The sequence below is a fragment of the Ailuropoda melanoleuca genome, chromosome 19, assembly GCF_002007445.2.
Source record: "Ailuropoda melanoleuca isolate Jingjing chromosome 19, ASM200744v2, whole genome shotgun sequence".
NCBI classification, from domain to species: domain Eukaryota; kingdom Metazoa; phylum Chordata; class Mammalia; order Carnivora; family Ursidae; genus Ailuropoda; species Ailuropoda melanoleuca.
In genome coordinates, this window is record NC_048236.1 from 24,579,386 (window position 1) to 24,601,933 (window position 22,548).

General features: G+C 38.5%; 1 protein-coding gene across 50 annotated transcripts in view; it reads left to right on the forward strand.

Moving 5' to 3' along the window:
* The window catches only part of RIMS1 (regulating synaptic membrane exocytosis 1), a 721,356-nt gene extending 711,189 nt beyond the window's left edge, over positions 1-10,167 (forward strand). For 32 of the 50 annotated variants that reach the window (XM_034647841.1, XM_034647842.1, XM_034647848.1 and 29 more), the window contains 5 exons: positions 451-589; positions 2,828-2,940; positions 6,151-6,252; positions 6,876-7,015; positions 8,511-10,167. In XM_034647841.1, the coding sequence (XP_034503732.1) occupies positions 451-589; positions 2,828-2,940; positions 6,151-6,252; positions 6,876-7,015; positions 8,511-8,729 (713 nt within the window). In that variant the 3' untranslated portion in view covers positions 8,730-10,167. The remainder of the gene's footprint in view (positions 1-450; positions 590-2,827; positions 2,941-6,150; positions 6,253-6,875; positions 7,016-8,510) is intronic. The other 18 variants (XM_034647860.1, XM_034647866.1, XM_034647878.1 and 15 more) reach the window with 2 other exon arrangements.
* Positions 10,168-22,548: the final 12,381 nt, after the last annotated feature.

The window sequence follows — 22,548 nt, forward strand, 5'->3', positions numbered from 1 at the left end:
TGCTTGGTTCCCTGTGCCTCTTCTCCTTTAAAGGACAAGGCCCATTCATTTAGGTCTGTTCCCACACATTTGGAACACTCCAGATTGGGGGAAAATCTTTTAGGTTGCTCAGCATTATCTTTCCACATAGTGCGCGCAGATCCGTGCCAAATCCAAATTTTTACTGCCGTTGATAACTTGAGCAGCCATATTAAAACCAGCTCATTTTGGTTCATTGAGATTCAAGCGGTCTCGGAGACCCAGGCAGGGTCTACCCTCCACTGCTACCCTTCTTGGCCAAGGCATATGTTGGCAAAGAGATTTAGCTAATCAGATTGTTCCCTTAGACTCTTTTTTTCTGAGTATACTTTTAATTCTATGCATAATTGTTTTATTTGCAGAATCCATCAATATTCAGGGGGAAAAACAGTCTGAACAAAACTTAGAGTTTCTTTTACTCTCTCTTGTCAGAGTCAGGCCACAAGAAGTTAAAAAGTACCATCCAGAGAAGCACAGAAACAGGAATGGCAGCCGAAATGAGGAAGATGGTAAGGCAACCAAGTCGAGAGTCTACTGACGGCAGCATCAACAGTTACAGCTCCGAGGGAAAGTAAGTGACGTCAGCACGTCCGTATGGCTTTAGAACCACGGGTTGTGTGGTCACAGGTAAAACAACAAAGCCGCCAGCAGTGACGGCGCAGCTTCTCTGTTCAACTAGGAGTTCAACCCTCCCTGCTTTAAAACAGGCTTACCTCTTACAACACGGACACGGGGACACACCTCGGCACCTGGTCCCTCAGACCTTTCAAAGGTGTGAAGAAAAGCTGGGTTCACATGAATAAACTGATCTCCATCATCCAGGAAAGCTCACAATAGTCCATTCCTGGGTGTGTGGTGTAGAAATGCTACATTTAATGGATCATTTCATGTGGGGAAACTCATTGTCTGGCCTAGTCACCAAAATCTGAATTAAAATTTAGAAGTGAGAGCTGATTTCCCATATTCCTACTTTTCTCCAAAAACTATTTTTTGTTTCTCAGTTTTTGGAAGTCTAACACTCTCATGATAGCAATTTAATTGTTTTTGTTTTTAAAACATCACTAACTCATTTTTATATTAGGAAAAAAGCCCAGAATTTATCTTTCTCATTATTTTTCTGGTTAAAGAGTGTTAGTTAATTTTGTAATTAATTAATCTTAAAAATATATAACTAGATTTGTGTTTTGCTTACTTGCTTTTACATATAGGTCCTGCAACAAAAAAAAAACCCTGCATTTTTCTATGCTTGAGAATTTTTCTGATAAAACTAAACTTTTACTGAGGTGATAGAACTTAAAATTAAGTAATCATTATTCTGCAGTGGGTTACTTGGTGATTGACTGTGTACAAATTTTCTATAATTATTCATTTATTGCCATTCAAAAATCTCATTTACCCATCTAATAGTAATAATTTATTTTACTTTACTGGCATTTTTAAATTTTGTTCAGAAAATGAAATAAAATTATGCCAATTACTGAAACTAGTAAGTGTTTGTTTAATCAAATGATTGGTATGCATGGTCCCAGCAAGATATAGCTAAGAGCAAAAATCAGCAACAATGACAGTTATGGAGATGAAACTGCTGAAAAAATGCCAATATTTGATGAAGTATTATAACACAACGTGCAAATGAAAGGAGACATTATTTCCTGATGTAAAACTAATAAATTAAATATTTACCTCCACTGTGGATAAGCCACTTAACCTCTTACAGATTAATTTTCATAGTCTCTGGATGCAATCATAGTATGTGCCCTCTCTAATTCCCTTGACTGTGAGGAAATAATATGTGAGAAAGCACATTGGAAACAATAAATCCCTATAGAAATGTGCTCATTCAAAAAACGCTCATTGAAGTCCAGCTACATAGCAAGCATGGTTCTTGTTGCCCAGGATACATCAATAAACAAGGAGAGCACAGTCACTCTCTGCTTATGGCCCAGGGAATTCAGGCAAGCAAGGTGTAGTAAGAAATGGACATAGTCTAGTGGCACCTGGGTGGCTCAGTCAGTTAAGCGTCTGCCTTTGGCTCAGGTCATGATCCCAGGGTCCTGGGACTGATCCGGCTCCCTGCTCAGTGGGGTGTCTGCTTCTCCCTCTCTGTCCTCCTCTGACCCTCCCCCCACCTGTGCATGTACGCATGTGCATGTGCACACGCGCACGCTCTCTCTCTCTCTCAAATAAACAAATAAAATCTTTAAAACAATGCTTTATTTAAAAAAAAGAAATGGACATAGTCTAATCAATTCTTTTCCATTTGAACTGACTGAAAATCTCAGATAATATAAAAATGTAATTCATTAAAAAATGAATGAATTAAACATTTTTACTTGTAAATAAGAATTTGTACTTTGCTAAAACATTTATTGAAGAAATTGTCAGGCATTTTTTTAAATTTAGCATTAATGTTACTTAATGTTCATGAACAATTATTTATGTATAAAGTTCATGATATAAAAATTTGCATCTTATATTTTATGTCAGCAATATATTTATGTTGGGATTTGTATTTGTAAATGTCCAGAAGACTTAGTATATTAAAAACTACAACTAAGCTCTCCTGAATAGAACATCAGTTAAGAGTTAAGAGTTAAGAACATACCTTAAGAGTTTATTTAGATCTTTTCTCAATCAGTGCTGAACTTCATATACTTGGTTTAGAGGCAATGAATGCAAAGAATGCAAAGAATCAATGTAAAAACTGTCTAATGTTTATGATTCGTGATTGGAATTAGTGGTCAAGTGGAAACTAATGAAAAGAATTCTAGGAGATCTAATGTTTTGATTTTTGTCCTTTCACTAATAGCTTAATATTTCCTGGAGTACGACTAGGAGCAGACAGTCAGTTCAGTGATTTTCTTGATGGACTGGGACCAGCTCAGCTTGTGGGCCGCCAAACCCTTGCCACCCCTGCAATGGGTAAGAATCATTTTTTTTTTCCACAGGAAAATTGATGTTTCATGATTGACAAAGTCATTTAAAGTATCATCGTAGTAATATAAGTGAGAAACAACATTTGAGCAAGAGTTTTGCTGGCTTCAAATTTCTGATGTGTGTTTCTAACTTGAGACATTATGCAAAGTGAATAAGGTTAGTCATAAATCTTTGAATTGTCAGAAAACTTTGTTAAGACAGTCTACTATAGATCCAAATGTAGGGTAAGGGTAGCATTTCACAGCACGGAAAGATGGTGGATTATTCAGTAGAGGGTGGGGCAAAACTACTTCACTAAGCAAAAAAAAAGATGAATAAAATTGCCTCCCGACTTCAGAACTTACAAAAATATTTCATACTCCATTATAAAAGAGAACTGGGGTGGAGAAAGACACTAGAAAATACTGAAAAACACTTACATTAATGTTTCTGTGCACATTAATGTTTCTGTGCTCTTGGAATAGGAAAGAACTTTCAAAGGGTCAAGCCAAAACCAGATAAATTGAAAACTTCTACTAGCAATATACCCTAAATTAAGTTAAAAGAAAAATGACAAAGGGAGAAAGTGACATGTAACACGTGCAACAGCTATTTCCCTGAAGGATATGAGATTCCAGCTTGACAGGACCCATGGAATTCTCAGCAAAATGCATGAACATGGGTCACCACAAAGGCACATCATCGTGGACTCTCACAGCACCAGAGATTAATAGAAAATCCTACAAGTTTTCTAAGAGGAAAAGTAATTTAGTCAGATTGCCGTCGGAGTCCTCAATAATAATACTAAAAGCCAGAAGACTACTGCGTATTACCTTAAAAATTCTGAGTAACAGTTGATTTCCAAGGTAGAGTACAATAGCGAGCCAAATTATCAAGTAAGATTCAGGCCGGAATAAAAACGTACTAACAGAAGAAAGGTCTCAAAAACATTTTCTTCATATACAACATTGCTCAGAATGTTACTGGAGGCTATGCCTCAACAAAATGAACTAAGTGAACTTAAAAAAATATAGGAACTAAAAAAGGAGAAAGAAAAGATCCAGTAAATAAATGCTTCAACACAGGAGAGAAATGGTTGGGATACCCAAGACGATAGTGAAGAAAAATCTAAAGATAAGAGTTGCAGCAAGCTTTAAACGCAGTTTGCACTGGGTGTTGTATGCAGCTGATGAACTGTCAAGCTCTACGTCTGAGGCTGATGGTGTACTGGATGTTGGCTAATTGAATTTAAATTAAACAAAATTTGTCCAAATTGTCAGAATCCATCAGATAAAATCTACAGAATACCTAATGTGTTTGATTTTATGGAAGAGGTCAACAACCAGGAGAGAATAAGGGGTTGAACTAATGATATATACGTAAAAATGTAAGCAGATGCTTTTTTAAAAGACCCTTATTTAGTATAGGGAAGAGGAAGAGCTGTCCAAGAAGTGAGAAGGAGCCGTAGTATTGTAGTTCACTCATGTCTAAGTGATGTTATGTAATCATATTATATAGTCTAATGGGGGATGATAGAAAGTGTCAAGTATATGGCAGGGGTAGGAAGGCAGTGAGAGGGATTGAAGTTAGAAGTCAATACTAATATCTAAAACTGAAAAACATAGGAAAATACCTTATAAGCATAGTATTTAGAAATAGGGAGACAAATGCCAAACGGTAAAAAATAAATCAGATAAAAATATTGAAAATCTTGAAAGCAGTGAGGAGGCAAGAAGTTGAGAGAGAGAATGGGACTCTTTTATACTAATAAGAAGACTTCTAGAACAGTTTGATTATTTAACTATGTGTGTATGTGATTAAAACAATAACAAAGGGACGCCTGAGTGGCTCAGTCGGTTAAGCGCCTGCCTTCGGCTCGGGTCACGATCCCAGGGTTCTGAGATCGAGTTCCTTTTCAGGCTTCTTGCTGAGCAGTGAGCCTGCTTCTCCCTCGCCTTCTGTCTGCTGCTCTCCCTGCTTGTGCCCTCTCTTTCTCTGACAAATAAAACAAAAACAAAAGAGACATCTGGGAGCTGAGGTCAAAACTAATGAACAATCCAGAGCCACAAACTTGATCAACTGACCTGGCAAATAAAGAGAATTTATAACTGAGAAACTGAAGATGATTTAACTAAGAAAAAATTAGAAATAATTACATTTAGCATTTTCAGAAGTAAAGTATCACATCAATCAGAAAATGATGAGCACTTTAGTAAAAATTGTCAAATGACATGAACAGGCAAAACATAAGAGAAAGAATACAAACTGAAAATATTTAGAAATGTGTTCAGCCTCTCTCTTAATCAAAGAGATGCAAGTTATCACTTTTTAACCATCAGATTGGCAAAAATTAGACTTATTCCTAATACCTCTACTAGTGGGTGTGGAATATGGGAAGACAGAATATATAGTAGGACAAATGGGCACAATCTTTCTGAAAGACACTTGGCAATATGCATGGAATTTTTGATTGCCCATTAATTAGACCCAATAGTTAAAAATCTGAGAATTTATGCACACCAAGTATGCAAAAATTCTTTGTAAAGCTCTTCATTGCAGTGCTATTTATAATAGTGACAACATAGATAACCTATATTTCCATCAACAGGGATCTGGTTAAACAAGTAATGACATGCCCATTCACTGGTCCAAATAGTCAATGAATTGAGGATGTATGGTCATGATAGAGATAGATAATAGATAGATAGATGATAGATAGATAGATAGATAGATAGATAGATAGATAGATAGATGAAGGAATGAAAGGAGGAAAAGAGTTAGTTGAAGAAAGAGAAAGTACTTATGAGGTTGCTGGGATATTCACCAAAACATTAATCGTGGTTTTCTCTAGATAATGGAAATACAGATAATTATACTTTTTTACTAAAAAGTATTATATAGTAGGTTATATAAAAGATAAGAAATCTTACTAGAGTATAAGAATAACTGAAATACCTCAGTATTGTTGTAATTGAGTGATTTATAAATGAATATGGGACTCTCATAACATGGATTAGTACCAGAAAAATGAAGAGAAACTTTTCAAAACCTGATTTGGAGGCAGGGGAAGAAAAGTGGGAGCAGGGCCTCTAAATATGAGGGTTTTTATCAGGATCACGAAGATCACAGTTTGGAGTCTGTCATGTACGTCTATTTTTTTTTCTTTAACTGTAACTGCAAAGAAGCTGAGACATTCTGCTTCCTTTCCACTTTCAGGTGACATACAAATTGGAATGGAGGATAAAAAGGGCCAATTAGAAGTTGAAGTTATTAGAGCACGAAGTCTTACGCAAAAACCTGGTTCCAAGTCTACACCCGGTAAGGAAAGGTGGTACTGGGTTTGGACAGGAGAATCTGACATAAGCAAAAAAATCAAAATATTTACTGCATTCGAATTCTATATGCTCCGTTTTGCATCATCTGATTGATTAAAAAGGCAGCTTTTCTGTATTCTTTGATTCTATAAAAGTGGATCTGGGCTCTCCTTGCACCTTACTCTGTCAGAAAGTATAAGGAAGAGTATTATCACATTAAGAAAAGTTTAGTTATGATTGTTTCTTAGCTTGCCTTGGTTATTTTTTTTTCTGCACATTTACAAATGAAAAGGACTTTTTTTTTTTTTAGTTTTAAGCATAAAAAAGAAACAATGAGCTTTAAGTTATGCACCTGAATTGTGATGGCAGCTATACCCCAGGTCAGTCAGTCTTAGGTTAATTTTGCATGCATTTACTGGAAATGAGGAAAATGCCAGTAGTGGTAACATACGAGTTTTAAGGCAGAAAATTTATGGAGCACCAGAAATTCAAAATGATTTAATTAGTCAATGGGAAACATTTCACTAAACATCTCTAATTCTCTAATTCTCTAATAAGACATTCTCTAATTAAATCAATGTAACTTGAAGGATTAACTTCTTATATGTTAAATATTACTTTGTTCAGCTCCATACGTCAAAGTATATCTTTTGGAAAACGGGGCCTGTATAGCCAAGAAGAAGACAAGAATTGCACGAAAAACCCTTGATCCTTTGTATCAGCAGTCCCTGGTGTTTGACGAAAGCCCACAGGGTAAAGTTCTTCAGGTCGGTAATAGTGTGACTGTTTCCATTGTAATGTCCGCATTATCCATATAAACACCGAGGAGGTGGTCAGACAGGAAGAGAGTAAATTTCAGTGAGGAGAAATGTGGTGTGACATCTTTGAGTAGAAAAAGATAAATTGTTAATTTACAATATAAACAATATGTAGTATTAAAAATATCTGATGGATCTAAGGGAAACCACGATTTTTATTTTCTCTCCCTTCTCTCCATCCTCTCCTTTTGCTTTTGCCCTACTTCCCACACCCCCTCTTCTTGATAGATAGGTAGGTAGATAGACAGATAATCAAGACAAATGATGCTAAAGTTTTATTGAACATTACTATGTGCCAGACATGGGATACAAAGAGGAAGAAAGGAAAGAAAAAGAGAATATTCAGGACTGGTGAATGTCGGATGCATTGTAAAGTAATTACATACATTACTTCTTTTTTTTTTTTAAGGTTTATTTAATTTAGAGAGAGCACGTGGGGGAAGAGGGAGAGCAGAGGGAGAGAGAATCCCAAGAAGATTCCATGCTGAGTGCAGAGCCCAACTCGGGGCTCCATCTCATGACCCCAAGACCATGAGTCAGATGGTCAACCAACTGAGCCACCCAGGCGTCCCCACACATTACTTCTTTTAAACATTTTAACTACCGTGTGCATAAAATATCATAATCCCCATTTTAAAGATTATGTATGAGGATCGCAGAGGTTAAATAATTTGGCAAAGCTACTCAATAAATTGAAAAGGCAAGTTTCACCACTCCTGCCTGTGTGGGCAGGTGAATGAGTTCAGTTGAGAACCTTTACAGACTGACCAAAGGACTGGAAAACAGGACCTTAGGAGTAGGAGTAAGGGTAATGGAATGCTTATTGGCCATCAGTAGGAGCTGACCCAGATTGTGCTAACTGCCTGTAAACTCTGACTTGTTAATCATCTGATCAAGTTAGAATTGTCAGACAAATGCTCAAAAGGCAATGGCTTACAATTATTTTTCAACCTGTCCCTTCACTAACAAGTTTATAATATAAAAGAAATGTAATGCATGTTCTCATTCTTTATGCATACTCCATCATACGCACACTCCACTGTACACTGAATTACAGTGTTTTGCCCTGCTAACTCGCACGAGTTATATATAAAAATTTTAATTTTTATATCTCTGTGGTCCTGCACATCACTTACTAGATAGCAGTTACTAAAGAAAGTATTGAATTCATATATAAACAAACTTATATATTTATTTCTTTAACATGGGTTATGTAGATAACACCCCTCATTGACTAGGGAAACAAATCTAAAAATTATTAGGAAGTGTCTCTTTGAGCACCTTCGTGTGTGTATCTTCCTATCGGTTCTACCTCCATGGTGTCAGTTATATTCATTTCCTCTGCTTCCCTGACTGGCCCACTTTTACAGAGTAGTTGCTTTCAACTCTTCAAATGTGAAAGAAAGAGATGTTCAAGTTGTATTGCATTTCTCTGTCTCTGCAGGTGATTGTCTGGGGGGACTATGGCAGAATGGACCATAAATGCTTTATGGGTGTGGCTCAAATCTTGTTGGAAGAACTCGATCTATCCAGTATGGTAATTGGATGGTACAAGTTGTTCCCACCATCATCCCTGGTGGATCCCACCCTCACTCCCCTAACCCGCCGGGCTTCCCAGTCATCTCTGGAAAGTTCAACTGGGCCTCCCTGCATCCGCTCATAGTGAACTCATACCAGAGTCATTCCAGTGAAACTCTACCTTTCAGGATAATAATCTGAACCAGATATTTCATGATCAAAAGCATTGTTGGAGACAGACAATCAACTTGTGTTTTGCCTGTAATAGTTTTTCAATAATATGTCCCACTTGTTTAAAACCTGGCTTCATATGACAGAACAAGGCAGTCTATCAAATTACAGTAAGAGTCAACATGCTAGTGAGAGTCACTGATGCTTCTGACAAACAGAAAAAGAGGAAACTTCAAATCCACACACACACACATGCACACACACACACACACACACAGGCATGCACACACCCCAAATTGAACAAACTGGAAACTCTCACTCTGAAAAGTTGTATTTTACACACTTCTGCACAGACCACAAGCAGTGTTATCTCCCTGGTGTTTGAGAAGTTTTGTTCTTCCATGTGTTTTATTTGTGTGTTGTTTGTTGGGTTTTGGTTCCTTGATTTATTTTTCACTGTTTTTGTTATTTCCACTAGTTTTTGGATATGTCATGACAGGCCTCATGATGCTTACAAAGACCCTTCCTTTCTTTTCCCAAGAGCACCAAAAAAGGGCTGAAACAGTCTCTGTGGCATCTCCCCAAAGTGTTCAACAACTAGGCAAGATGAGGCCAATGACGGGTTTCACTGGCTTTCATTTTATAATCCTTCAGTCTTATGTGTGGAAACCCAGAAAACAAAAAGTCATCTTCTAAAACCAATAATCACAGAATCACTTTTTTTAAATGAAAAATAATCTGTGTTCTAAAAAATTATTTTTTCCATTGTTTTTCATGGACGACTTTTAAAGAAGTCAATCTGCAACTAACGCTGGGAACTAAAACGAACTGTATAATTGTACTTTGGAAACACTCCTTGTAATAACTTTTTCTTCCTGATATCCCCCCAAAAAAGTATACGCTTATGTGTATAAACCATACTTTTGACTTCCCAAAATGGTGACTAGAAACAGATTTGAGCCTAAGACACTTTCAGCTATGCCCAGGCTTCTCGGCCATGTCTCAGTGTAGACACACCCATCTGCCCTGGAAATAGCATGGTATGAACTGTCCAATATTCCACTGGAAATTCCAGTTGAAATATTCTGCACTAAAGTAATGTTTTTATCCAATTTTAGTTTACATTTCTTTGAGACTGATGCAAGCACAAAGCTTGATTTTTTAATGCAAAGTATCTTACTTTGGGGGGGAATAAAACAAAGTCAAATTTCAACTTGCATTTTCTTCCTTTGAGTTTTTCTTGGCCTTGAATTTCCCTTGTGACATTCTGTAAACGTGCTGCAAACTGCAGACTCTGCAGGTGCATTGATACGTTCTCCCTCCTTTTATGAGTCATTCAATTTTTGTGATCACACAAATAGAGCAGCATGACTTGGAACTGTTCAAAGCTGCATGCACGTTTTGTAAAAAAAAAAAAAAAAAATAGTAAAAAANCGTTTTGTAAAAAAAAAAAAAAAAATAGTAAAAAATAAAAGAAAAGAAAAAATGAAAAAAAAACCCTCAAAAGGCTATTTAATAATGTATGTTAGTTCCACATTAGGCCAGCTTGTATGTTGCATGTACTTGTACAGTTTGCTCGTTAATTACTATACTGAAATAACCAAGAAATCTAAGCCATCCATTTTTGTTATAGACATTTTGCAGGTTTTAGCCAGACTCCGTCTGTGAGTTTGGGGTGAAATGTCTATAGATGGACTTTATTTTTTACCCTCTGGAAAACGTGATGTAGTATGGACCAAATTCCTTCTAATTAATATTTTGGTGTAGATTCCTACCGTGGGGCTGTACCACATGTAGACACTGTGTACACACTAGGTTTTAATCCATAGACATACTGCCTGCACCAAGTGAATTATTTATTATTATTTACACATGCCAGAATTATCTGCCCATCATTCCACAGGGCACAGATTGACCACTACTCACCATGCTGAGCAGGAAGAACTGAAGCATTGGTGCACTTCTACTAGATTCCGTTCTGTCTTAGTGGCCAACAATCAACTAATTATAATTGGGTAGTATCTTTCTATTTTGACCACTTGTCTTAACACTCCCCTGTGCTTTTAAAATGAACAACTCATGTATGTAAACATGTTTAATAAAATTTGCTTTTCATGTCAGTTGGTAGCCATCTGTGTTCTATGTTTTGCCAGATTTCCATTGTGGGTTCTATGGTGCAAAATGGGAGCCAGATCATGGGAAAGGGAGGCTGGGATTTGTTGTCTGCTGTGGGCATTTGACTTGACTTGTCACTGCACTATATATGTCTTAATCTACGCCCAAAGGGTACTTTGCATCACATGCAAGTTTTCACTTTGTCAGCCTGTCTAAGTGAGCACATGACTATATTTCTGAAAAGTGGCATTATTAAAAACAATAAATCTCAGTAAGAATCAATGGAAGGTTGTTTTTCTGCTGCTGTTTGAGTGTGCTAATAAAAGAGACAACTCTCTTGTCCAATTGCCAAATCATTTCCAGTTGTCATATCAGAATATTAACTCCTGCGTCTCTCATCAAAGCACCTGGCTCCTCTTTCCACCTTTCCTGGAAACCCTGACTGATTTGTAGATCTTTGCCTTTCATTAGGCCAACTTAACAAACCAAGCAATTCATTAAATTATCATCAGTAGATCTTAGGGAGTAAACATATCTTCAAATATGAGTCTCTATAAATAATATGTTAAAAGATAAATTATTAGCTTTCTTAATTTAATTTTATGACTCTTTTTCTTTTCTTCTCCAAAAATGTGTTCATGTATTTCACAATCATAGTCCTCACAAAATACATGGTAAGCAATCATTTCATATTGCAGTTTATTTGTAGTAAAATAACTGTTGGGATCTAGTCCCCACCTTTTAAAAGCCCTTAATATTTTTATAGACCACACTGGCTTTGACTTAAAGCAAAATAAACACAACTAAATCAATATCAAATTTGAGACAATAAAGCAATGTGGGACATGTCACTACATCAGTTGTTTAAAGTTTTTTAAACAGTTGACTGAATTTTACCCTACTGAGTCAACCAGTTGTTTGGTCTACAAGACATGAAATTATCTGTTAGGTTGGGTCAAGAAGACAAAAACAACAGATCAGTTCAGTTTACAACAAGCTGTCAGAGCTAAGCTGTTTAATGCACATGACTGGGGGAGGGCTGGGTCAAGTCGGACATTAAAATAGGAGGCAACTAAATACAGCCTTAAAATTCTTCGTCTAGACAGAGACAGAAACGCAGAAATCTCTCCTCAAATCAGGTAACTCTGCCCAGCATTATGACTTCAGGGCCTACAATGGCGGAGAAGAAGTAACGGTAGGAAAAGCATTTTGCTGTCTTCATGGTTTCTTGCTGACTCTGACAACTTAATATCTGGAAATCCCAGCCTGAGATGTATGATCTGATTATACTTAACTAACATTATTAAGGGCTTTGTTAGGTACTAGATATTACGTTATTTACTTGGGATATAAAAATGAAAAACAAAAAATAAATAAAAAAAAAAAAACACTGACCCTGTCTTAAAGGAGCTCCTTGTCCACTGAGAGAGAGATCATGACAAAAAGAAATAATTAAAGCAATATATTTTGATTTGTATACAAAGAGCTATGGGATTACCTTCAATTCTCACTATGGCCCTAAGAGTTAAGAACTCATAACCCTATTTCATGGAAAGGATCTGCAGCTTGGAGAAGCTAAACAACAGGCCAGGTCACAGCACTAGTTAGTGATGGAGCTGGGATATGAACCAAAGTCTGATTCCAGAGCTCACCCTGCTAAACACTTTGCATCCTCCATTATGCCGACAGTTGAGCTAAATCTTTAAGAATGAAGAGTCCATCAGCTGGGAAAGAAGGCAAAGAACTCTAACCCAAACCATTCTGCCTCAACGCAACTGCCAGCCAGTTCTAAGTACTCTTACCACAAGCATCTTTACTGTAGGCATTTTGCCCACAAGTATTTTTGCTGCAAACATTTTCACCACATAACTCATTGACTATCAGGCAATTTTTCCCTGTAAGATAAAAAAAAAACTGGTTGACAGTTTGATTTGACAGTTTGTTGGTTTCATCAACTGGTTGGCAGTTTGGTTTCATTTCTCCGTTGACACAGTATTCCCATTTTATACTCTATAAATCTTAGCTCTCATAATGGTCTACACCGTGGTGTGGAGTTTTGAACCCAAAGAACTTTGGGACATCTATCAACAGAAGTGACAATATGTCAAGAAGAATATGCCAAAACAACAGTGTAGAAGGCTTTCATTAAGCAGTACAAAACTCAGTTACAAATATGCATCCTAGTATTTGGAAACTGATACCTTGCTTAATGAGGAAGATTTAGCACCAAAAAAAAAAAAAAAAAGGGGGTGCTGAACAAAGAGACAAAGCACCAAGCAAAAAAAAANCCCAAAAAAAAAAAAAAAAAAAAAAAAAGTATATAATACAACGAATGAAGGACTTCAGAGACAAGTACTTAGGTACAGTCCACAAAATACAACCTGTTATTTGCACAGCATTGCCATGAATCTACATATATTTTAAATGAATTCAAATATTTTGTATTTCACAATAAAGGCTTTTTAATTTTGTCACTCATTTTTCATGTCTCATTCTGTCCTTTTTAATGAATTTTTATTCATTAAAATTTTATTCATTCTTTTATTTTTTGTGATTTTTATCTTTTACAGCAAAATTGCCTTACAGCCAATTAAGCTGTGTGGCAAAAACGCTTGTGGCAAAGATGTCTACAGCAAAGATGCTTATGTGGAAAATACCCGACACGTTCCCGGCCATTAAGGTCTCCTGTGCATGTCTCAAGCGCTCTGCCATTACCACAGGAGGCAAGGGAATATGGAAAGGAGGCAGGTGAACTCTTCCCCATCCGCTGAGCTCTCTTTCTAAGGCTTTTGTCCTGTAACTTTCTCCTCTGCGTCCTCCTCTGACTGCACTCACCATTTGCATCATTAAACTTCTTGAATATATCGTATCAGCTCTCAGGAAGAGTATTAATAAAGGAGATGGAACAAAATTGTCCTTAGCTGAGCCTCACACTTACTCTTCGGTTCCAAGGTAACATTGTCTTTTGAGTACCCCGACCTGACTCCTTGTCCCAGTGCAAAGTGCCCCTCAATTCTGCATTAGTCCCAAAAATCTGCACCTTGGGGTTGAACTGAATCCCAGCCCCATGGAGCATTTCAGTCCTCCCAGAGTCGGTCCATTTGCCCTCTAAGTTATTTGCTCCCAAAAATAGATTCCATGACTTCTTATCTATGTACAGAGTCCCTTGAACTCAGAGGAGCTCAGAAGTCATCAGGCCTTACACAGCTCCCACACCCTACCTCCCATCCTGGTTCCTCGGGTGCCTCTCAAGAAGACACAACATATGCAAGTCTTCACAACTCCTAAGTGTAAACCAAACATGGTCAATATCATGACATTACATGATGCTTTTATTAGTTGGTCTCACACGGGTTACTTTAAACCATAGCTTGGGACAAAGTCTTATAATTTGGGGGTTTTGTTTTTTGTTTTTTCAAATTGCCACAAAGAGGTGCTCTGGGGTCATGCATCCAATTGCTGCTAGAACTTTAGTTCCCCAAATGGGCAGTGTTACACCCCCAATATCCACTATGGGTATATATGTGATGATCTCTGATAACGTGGGTCAGGTCTTCACTAGTAATAGAGCTCTTCCTAATTATATAGACCTTCCGGTTTATTCCTCCTTTTGCCCTCATCACCCAACTTCAAAAGCGGTGTCTTCTATCTTGCCTCCAATACCTCACCTACTGCTCGTTCATGACCCCAACATATGGTTGCCAGATCAAATACAGAACACCCAGATCAATTTCATATAAAAACTGAATAATTAAAATTAAACATGACTTTAAAATGAGTTCTTTTTATCAGAAATTCAAATTTAACTTGGCATCCTATATTTTTATTTGCCAAATCTGGCAACCTTACCCCTATTGCCAAGTGGTCTGTGCACCCCACCACCACTTTGCTGATATGCTCCCCTAAATGATATCTAACCACAGACAAATTCCAACAGTCTGTTCACGGCATAGTTATCGACCCTCTATCTATTATTGAAGATTTCCTTCTTGGAAATTTTTCTCTCCTTTTCTTATGGTCCCAGTTTTCCAACTTGAAGGCAAGATTTTGTTCCCAATTCTTCACTCCTGAAAGGATGATACATACCCAGACCCGTTGCCACGCTGCTTGGCAGTGCGCCTCACCACAGAAGAGGCTGAGAATATATGTATCCCTGTCCCATCGATTTTGGGTTTGGCCAGATGACTTGCTTCTGTATGAGTTATTTCACTCACAGGGAGTTAGTGGATGTGACAGAAGCAGAGACTGTTCTCCATGGGAAGGGCTTTCTGCAGGTAGGGGCTGCTCATTCAACCTGCTCCTTGAATGAGAGACACGTGGAACAGACCTGAACCCAACTCCCGGGCTGACACAGAGCTGCCCCAGCAGACCTCCAGCTCTGTGGACTATAAACAAGTAAAAGGTTAATTAGGTTAATTAGAGGTTAATTAAGTATTAAAAAGTTATATAAAGAGCTGAATTAGTAAAACCAAACTATAGAACAAATCTGTTAAATGGAATAATACTACCCTCTTCGTAGCATTATCCTGAAGATTAAGGTAAGTAGTAAATACTGAATTCTTAGGATAAAATCTGAATTCACAGTAAATACCCAATAAATGTTAGCTATTATAGCTGTTCTGCATCAAATACTAATTTTCATCAAAGTTCAATGTGTGAAGACCGCACATGAACATAGAACTCTTGGGTAAATCTAGTCTTTAGTGCCTGCTTATTTATTCAACCCACCACCACTGCTGGTATGTTCCTTCCCTGTACTGTCAGATGAGACTAGAGGAAGATTTTTTTTCCACTCAGGCCACAACAGTGCTAACTGCCATGGTCCATACCACATCTGCTTTCTTCAGCCCACTCCTAACACCTTCAGCGGGGCTGTTGCTCACTCCTTTTCTGGCCCAAACTTTTAGTCAGGACCACTTCCTGGAAAGCAAGCAGAGAACTCCCTATGACCCAGCCCAGCAGAACTACTCTCAACAGTATTTTTAGTGCCATTTCCTAGGTAACGTAGTTAACAACTCCTGCCATTTTTCTTCCCAGGAATTCTCAACCTCTCAATGTTCTCTGACTGCCTCTTCTGCCATGTGAGGTTAGCAGCCTATATCGTACCCACAAGTTTGCTCCCACATCTCCGAACCCTCCCCAATTTTTCCCGGTGGAGAGGAACTTACTTCCTTTTACTGAAATCACCATCTTGTTCTTCCTCTCATTGTGTACCCCCTGGCTAGCCCTCTTCATTTAGATGCTAAAACCTCTCTTTCATCTTCCTCCATAGGCACTTCATTCTAGTACTCCTTTCCCTGTTGTACAATCCACAAGACATGGCCATGGCTTTTCTAATTAGCATGTATTTTATCTCTTCATACCTCTAGATCTTCCAGGTTCTATCAGCGCATAATGTGAAATCTCCAGAAACTACACAAGCAGGTCACACTAATTTGTTCTTGCCATCATTTTCACTCCACCATACATTCACCAAGTTTTTCCGTAATGTTTTCCTTTGGGTTTTTATTAAGTGTTAATCAAAAATTCTTGCATTGGCTATATATTTTTGTCAAAAGTATTTTCCCTAGTTTTAATTTTAATTCCAGTTAGTTAACATATCGTGTAACATTAGTTTCGGGAGTAGAATTGCGTATGACACTCAGTGATCATCACAGCAAGTACTCTCCTCAATACCCATCATGCATTTAGCCCATCCCCCACCCACCTCCCTCCATCAACCTTCCGTTTGTTCTCTGTAGTTAAGAATCTGTTTTATGGTTTGCCACTCTCTTTTTTTCCCCTTATGTTCATCTGTTTCATTTCTTAAATTCCACACGGGAGTGAAATCATATGGTATTTATCTTTTTCTGACTTATTTCACTCAGCATCGTACTCTCTAACTCCAGCCGTGTTGTTGCAAATGGCAAGCTTTGATTTTTTTGATGGCTGAATAGTAGTCTGTATCTTCTTTATCCATTCACTAGTCAGTGGACCCTTGGGCCCTTTCCATAATTTAGCTATTGTTGATAATGCTGCTATAAGCATCAGAGTGCGGCTGCCCCTCTGAATCAGTATGTTTGTACCCTTGGGTAAATACCTAGTAGTGCAATTGCTGGGTCGTAGGGCAGCTCTATTTTTAACTTTTTGAGGAAACTCCCTACTGTTTTCCAGAGTAGCTGCACCAGTTTGCATTCCCACCAACAGTGTAAGAAGCTTCTTTCTTTGCGTCGTTGCCAACATCTGCCGTTTCCCATGTTGCTAATTTTAGCCATTCTGACAGGTGTGAGGTGGTATCTCGTCACGGCTGTGATTTGCATTTCCCTGCTGATCAGTGACGGTGAGCACCTTCTCATTGTCTGTTAACCATCTGGAGGTCTTCTTGGGAAATATGTCTGCTTGTGTCACCTGCCCATTTCTTAACTGGGTTATTTTGGGGTGGTGTTGAGTTTGGTAAGTTCTTCACAGGTTTTGCATCCTAACCCTTTATCAGATATGTCATTTGCAAATATCTTCTCCCATTCCCCGTTCTGTAAGCTGCTAATTTTAGTTTTGTTGATTGTTTCCTTTGCTGTGCAGAAGTTTTTATCTTGATGAAAGCCCAATAGTTCATTTTTGCTTTTGTTTCCCTTGCCTCCAGAGACATGTTTAATAAGAAGTCACTATGGCCAAGGTCACGGAAGTGGCTGCCTGTGTTCTCCTCTAGGATTTTGATGATTTCTCATCTCACATTTAGCTCTTCCATTCACTTTGGATTTATTTTTCAATATATCACTTGATACCTTTTTTTTTTCTTTTTGGCAAATAGAGGCACGTGATGTTGTTTGTGTGTCCGGGAAATTAATTTTCTTCTATGGACTTATGCTTTCTTCTCCTACAGGGTTCAGTATTCTTTGGACCCCTGCGGGGCCTGGTGAAGCCTATAGGCTCTTCCTTAGAATACTACTAAACTCATTTAAAAAGTACATAGGATCCAAAGGAAACGAATTATATTGGAAAAATTAAAAACATTTTAAACACAATTTGTGATGCAGTAATACATGTGACTTCTATCTAATGACTACTATATTTCTGAAGTGGTGATGAGCATAAATGATAGTTCAAAACAATTGTAATGTGATATAAAAATATCTGCGATTTTATCGACAACAAAGTCCTAAGTACTGCTATGCTATGCCTCTGGCTTGTGGCCTATAGTAACAATTGAAAGAAATGCTCAATTTCAGTTAGAGGTAAGAAAAACAAAATAAAAGAAAGGTATAGTTTTGTTGTTGTTGTTGTTGTTGTTGTTGTTCTCATCCAAGTTCACAGACCTACTGAATTGCTTCCTGGGACCCCTGTAGGGTTAGTCGAGCCACTGTACAGCCTCAGTTTACCCTGGCTACAGTTACCTTACAATTTTCCCTGGCTTTGTGTCCCTGCTGAACAATTACACTCTCACAACTACTGTACTAGAGCTCATGACTACTGCATTCTTTTTCTTTCTTTTATGGTTTATTCCAACATTGTTATAATAAAATGGCTTGATGAAACTCTTTGTAAATCCTTTTGAAATTATTCAAGGTAAAAACAACGACATAAACTAAACTCCAGTGCCTGCTACGTAGAATGTGTGCAAAAAACAACACGGTAGAATGAACGAATGACAGGAAGATCGAGAACTCCATTTTCTCCCAGATACCTGTTTTCAGTCTACTAAAACTCAATCTCCTTTAGATAAACATAAAAATTTCACCCCCTACACCCAACATGACAACAGTTATAATGTTCAAGGGGTCTATGGACTTCCTACAGTTGAGAAACAAAGTAAATTCCATATTTTTTTGTTGCCTCTGGCCAAGATTTTTCTTGTATGCTCTTCTCCAGCTTGTATTCTAAAAACAATACTTTTGATTTGATTCGGTTTGCTTTTGCTTTATCCAACTGTATAATCATATCAAAGATGTTGTTTTGATTTCTCAAGTTTTTCATGCCGAAATGGAGATTTCTACACTGGAGATATAGTGATTTGGCTTGTTAAAATTGCACGTATAACCAAGAAAAAGTGTTCTGTGATAACAAGATCCAAAATATTCTTATTTAATTTTTTCTTAATTATTGCAACAGTACAATTTTGTTTTTTAAAACAATCTTTTAAAAATGATTTTATTTATTTATTTGATAGAGAGAGCGTGCACACGCCCATGCATGCATAAGCAGGGAGGGGCAGAGGGGAAGGGAGAAGGGAAAGAATCTGAGGCAGAGTTGGTGCTGAGCACAGAGCCCCATGTGGAGCTTTATCCCAGGATCGGCAAGATCATGACCTGAGCTGTAACCAAGAGTTGGTTGCTTAACCTACTGAGCCACCCAGGTGCCGCACAATAGTATAATTTTAAATTAAACTGTATAAATCCACCACCATTCTTGCTAGCAGTTGGCCCATTGAAGCCTTTTCCTCAAGGATTTCTTGTTTTTCTGAAAGCAACTAAAAGCTAAGGTCAAAATCTCTTCCAATCTGTTCTTTTGTAAATGTGTAAATTTTCTGATGCTATAAAGCAAAGTGCACATGTCCAGAGAAAGGAAGGGGAGGAAGAGGAACTTTGACAGCTAAAAGAGGAAGAGAGGGGGAAATTCCTAGAAACAGTGAGAAGAGGAAGAACAACTTGACCCTAATAATGGATGTGTATTCCTGCCCTGATCTGACATACCCCAAAGTCAAAAACCAGTGGCCTTTCATTGTTCAACTTCCCTTTTGTACTCTAATGTTAGAATTGAATTTTTCAAAAATTTGTAACTATGATTTAAAAGTACTGATTTTGAAGATGCTATTCCCTATATAATAAATTAATTTCCCATATTCTCCTTCTCTATCCTCCATGTATCTCCCAAGTGTGCTGTACCCACAGCTCCCCTAGTCTAAATGTCTTTTGATTCTTCTGCTCTAAAGAGAAGAATGCGGGGGGCGCCTGGGTGGCTCAGTCCTTAGGCGTCTGCCTTTGGCTCAGGGCATGATCCCGGGGTCATGGGATCGAGCCCCACATCAGGCTCCTACGCTGGGAGCCTGCTTCTTCCTCTCTCACTCCCCCTGGCTTATGTTCCCTCTCTCGTTGGCTTTCTCTCTCTCTGTCAAATAAATAAATAAAATCTTTAAAAATAAATAAATAAATACATAAATACATAAATAAATAAATAAAAGAATGTGGATCTTCCCCTGTGTTCTCCACCAAGGACCTACTTGCTACTCATGCCTCTGAGCCTTTCTATCCTCCCTGGGCCCTACCTACCTCAGAGGCAGCTGAGATCAGTGCTTCTTAAACTTCAGTGTTGCAATAATTCATTCAAGATCTTGTTATAATTCAGATTCAATTTTAGAAGTTTGAGGTGGGGCCTCAGAGTATATGTTTCTAAAAAACTTTCAGGCAGGATGTACTAGGTAATTTGAAAGGCTCAGCGCAAAATAAAAATGCAGGGGTCCCTTGTTAAAAAATTATTAAGAATTTCAAGATGGTGGCAACAGAGCATTAAGCCAAGTGCTGGGCCCTTCCAAGTGCAAGGCCCCAAGTGACTGCACAAGTTTTTGTACACCTACGTCGGCCCCTGTTCTCGGGTGATGCAGGAGTTGGTGGGTCTTACTCTGAATAGAAAAGTATGAGAGCCCAGAACTAGAAAGCAAAACCTTGTGGTTAGTCATCCTTTCCAGGGGCTTTTTCTCTACTACGGATAGTGCCTAGGTAAAACTGGTAACGATTTTTCAACCATTTAGATATTGGGTTCATTTGATTAAAATTGGTATGTTGATACTTCTGAAGCAACGTTCTAGGAATTCTCCTCTCCCTCTTTTGGAACACTGTTTCTCTTGATGAAGGCTTTCCAAATGGTGTTCTAGAGAACTTAGGGACAGTTTTTTGAGCTTGTCTCTAGATATTGGTAGGAAAAGGCAGAAGGTCCCAGAACCTTCACTCTTGCTCTAACCAGAGCTCTGAGCTTGAACCTGCCTGGCAGTTTCACTAAAGGTTAGAGAAGGGGAATGTTGATGTAGGTCAGTCGGGAAAGTTCCACTGTTGTGAAAAACTAGATGGAGACACAGAGAGAATGAATTCTCCTAACCTAATAGAAGCCACACACCAAATATGACTCTGAGCTGTGTAAATCCTATTTCCTAGGAAATTAGGCCATCAAAACCCCAGTTGTTTAGAGAGTTAAATAAATAAGCAATCCAACAGAAGTTCCAACGGAATAGAAGATTAGGTGGCCTCTCAGGTCCAAATTAACAGGAAGCCCAGTAGCAGACGGGGTGGTAGCCAGCCTCCCAAAATCTGACCCTCATCATCCTCCTACCCCAGATGCCTGCCTGTTAGCTGCCACTACAGCATAGGGTGGGTGGGGATTAAGAAAAGAATTGGAAATTCAAAATGGTCTATCTATGTGGTATGTTTTCAGCCCCAAGGAGGTTATACGGTATTTGCAAATTTCCACTGCTTTAATAACAGGCAAACAGAAGTTGTTATTATATGGTTCTTCTTAATATGCAGTTTCAAATCTCACCCTGCCATAACAGCTAAATGCCAAAAGCTCAAATTTATAAACAAGGGCTTCAGTCTCCAGTCCAGGGCCTCAATCCCTGCCCTCTGTCGGCGAGAACGGAAACCTTGACAAATGGGCGTGGTGGCAAATCTCAGCCACAAGATGGCAGTAGTGCTTCATGCAGCTCGAGGGAGCCGCTAAAGGCAGAAGTACCTTCTGAGGGGGTCGCACCACCGGGCACGTCTTAAGACGTGACTGACTAAAGCTTAAGGTCAAGGACAAAACTTATGCATAAAGAGCCTTTTTCAAGGCATTAAAAAAAAAATCTAAGAGTATAAATATTTCATGAATATTAACATACCCAAAGTTTTCCTTGTATCTATTTCCATCAAGTGGTCAAGAGGTCTGTCTTTGTTGAATGAATCCGGGGTTGTGACTCACCTTCCTTAGGGTACAGTGAGTTCATTACAGTCCACAAATACGTCTGCTCAGAAAATAGCATTTCCGTTTATCTAATGGTAAACTGCCCTATTTCCAGGGCTCATGCCACCACACTCCCCTGTATGTGCCACATAGAGCTGCCACTCCAAGGCTGAGTGCCTGGGACACTAGGACAGAGCACCAACACCACTGGCAGCAGCTATCCAAAGCAGGACCTTTAACCTTTGGAAGATTTGGAAGGGGTTGTTTGTTCCCTAGGATGGCCACGATAAATGACCACAAACTTGAAGGCTTAAAAAAATGTACTGTTTTTCAGTTCTGGAGGCCAGAAATCTGATATTAGGGCCAGCAGGGCCGAGCTCCCTCCAAAATCTCTAGTGAAAAGTCTTTCTTGCTTTTCCCAGCTTCTGGTGCCTCCCAGCGTTCCTTGGATTGCGACAGCGTTAATGACTGTTCTCTGCCTCCATCTTCACATGCCTTTCCTCCCTGTGTCCCCTGTGTCTTCTTCTCTGTCTCTTATAAGGACAGTCATCATGAGATTTAGGGTCCACCCTAAATCAGGACTGATCTCATTTCGAGATCCTTACCTTAATTACATCTAGTCTCTTCTTCCAAACCGGGTCACATTAAGGTTCCAGGTTGACTTTTATCTTGGGGAGGGAGCACACCATTCAACCCCCTCCGCTTGGAGGTAGGTTATTCCCTGACATCTAATTATTCTCACCAGAATTATGGAATCTCAATCAATCTGAACA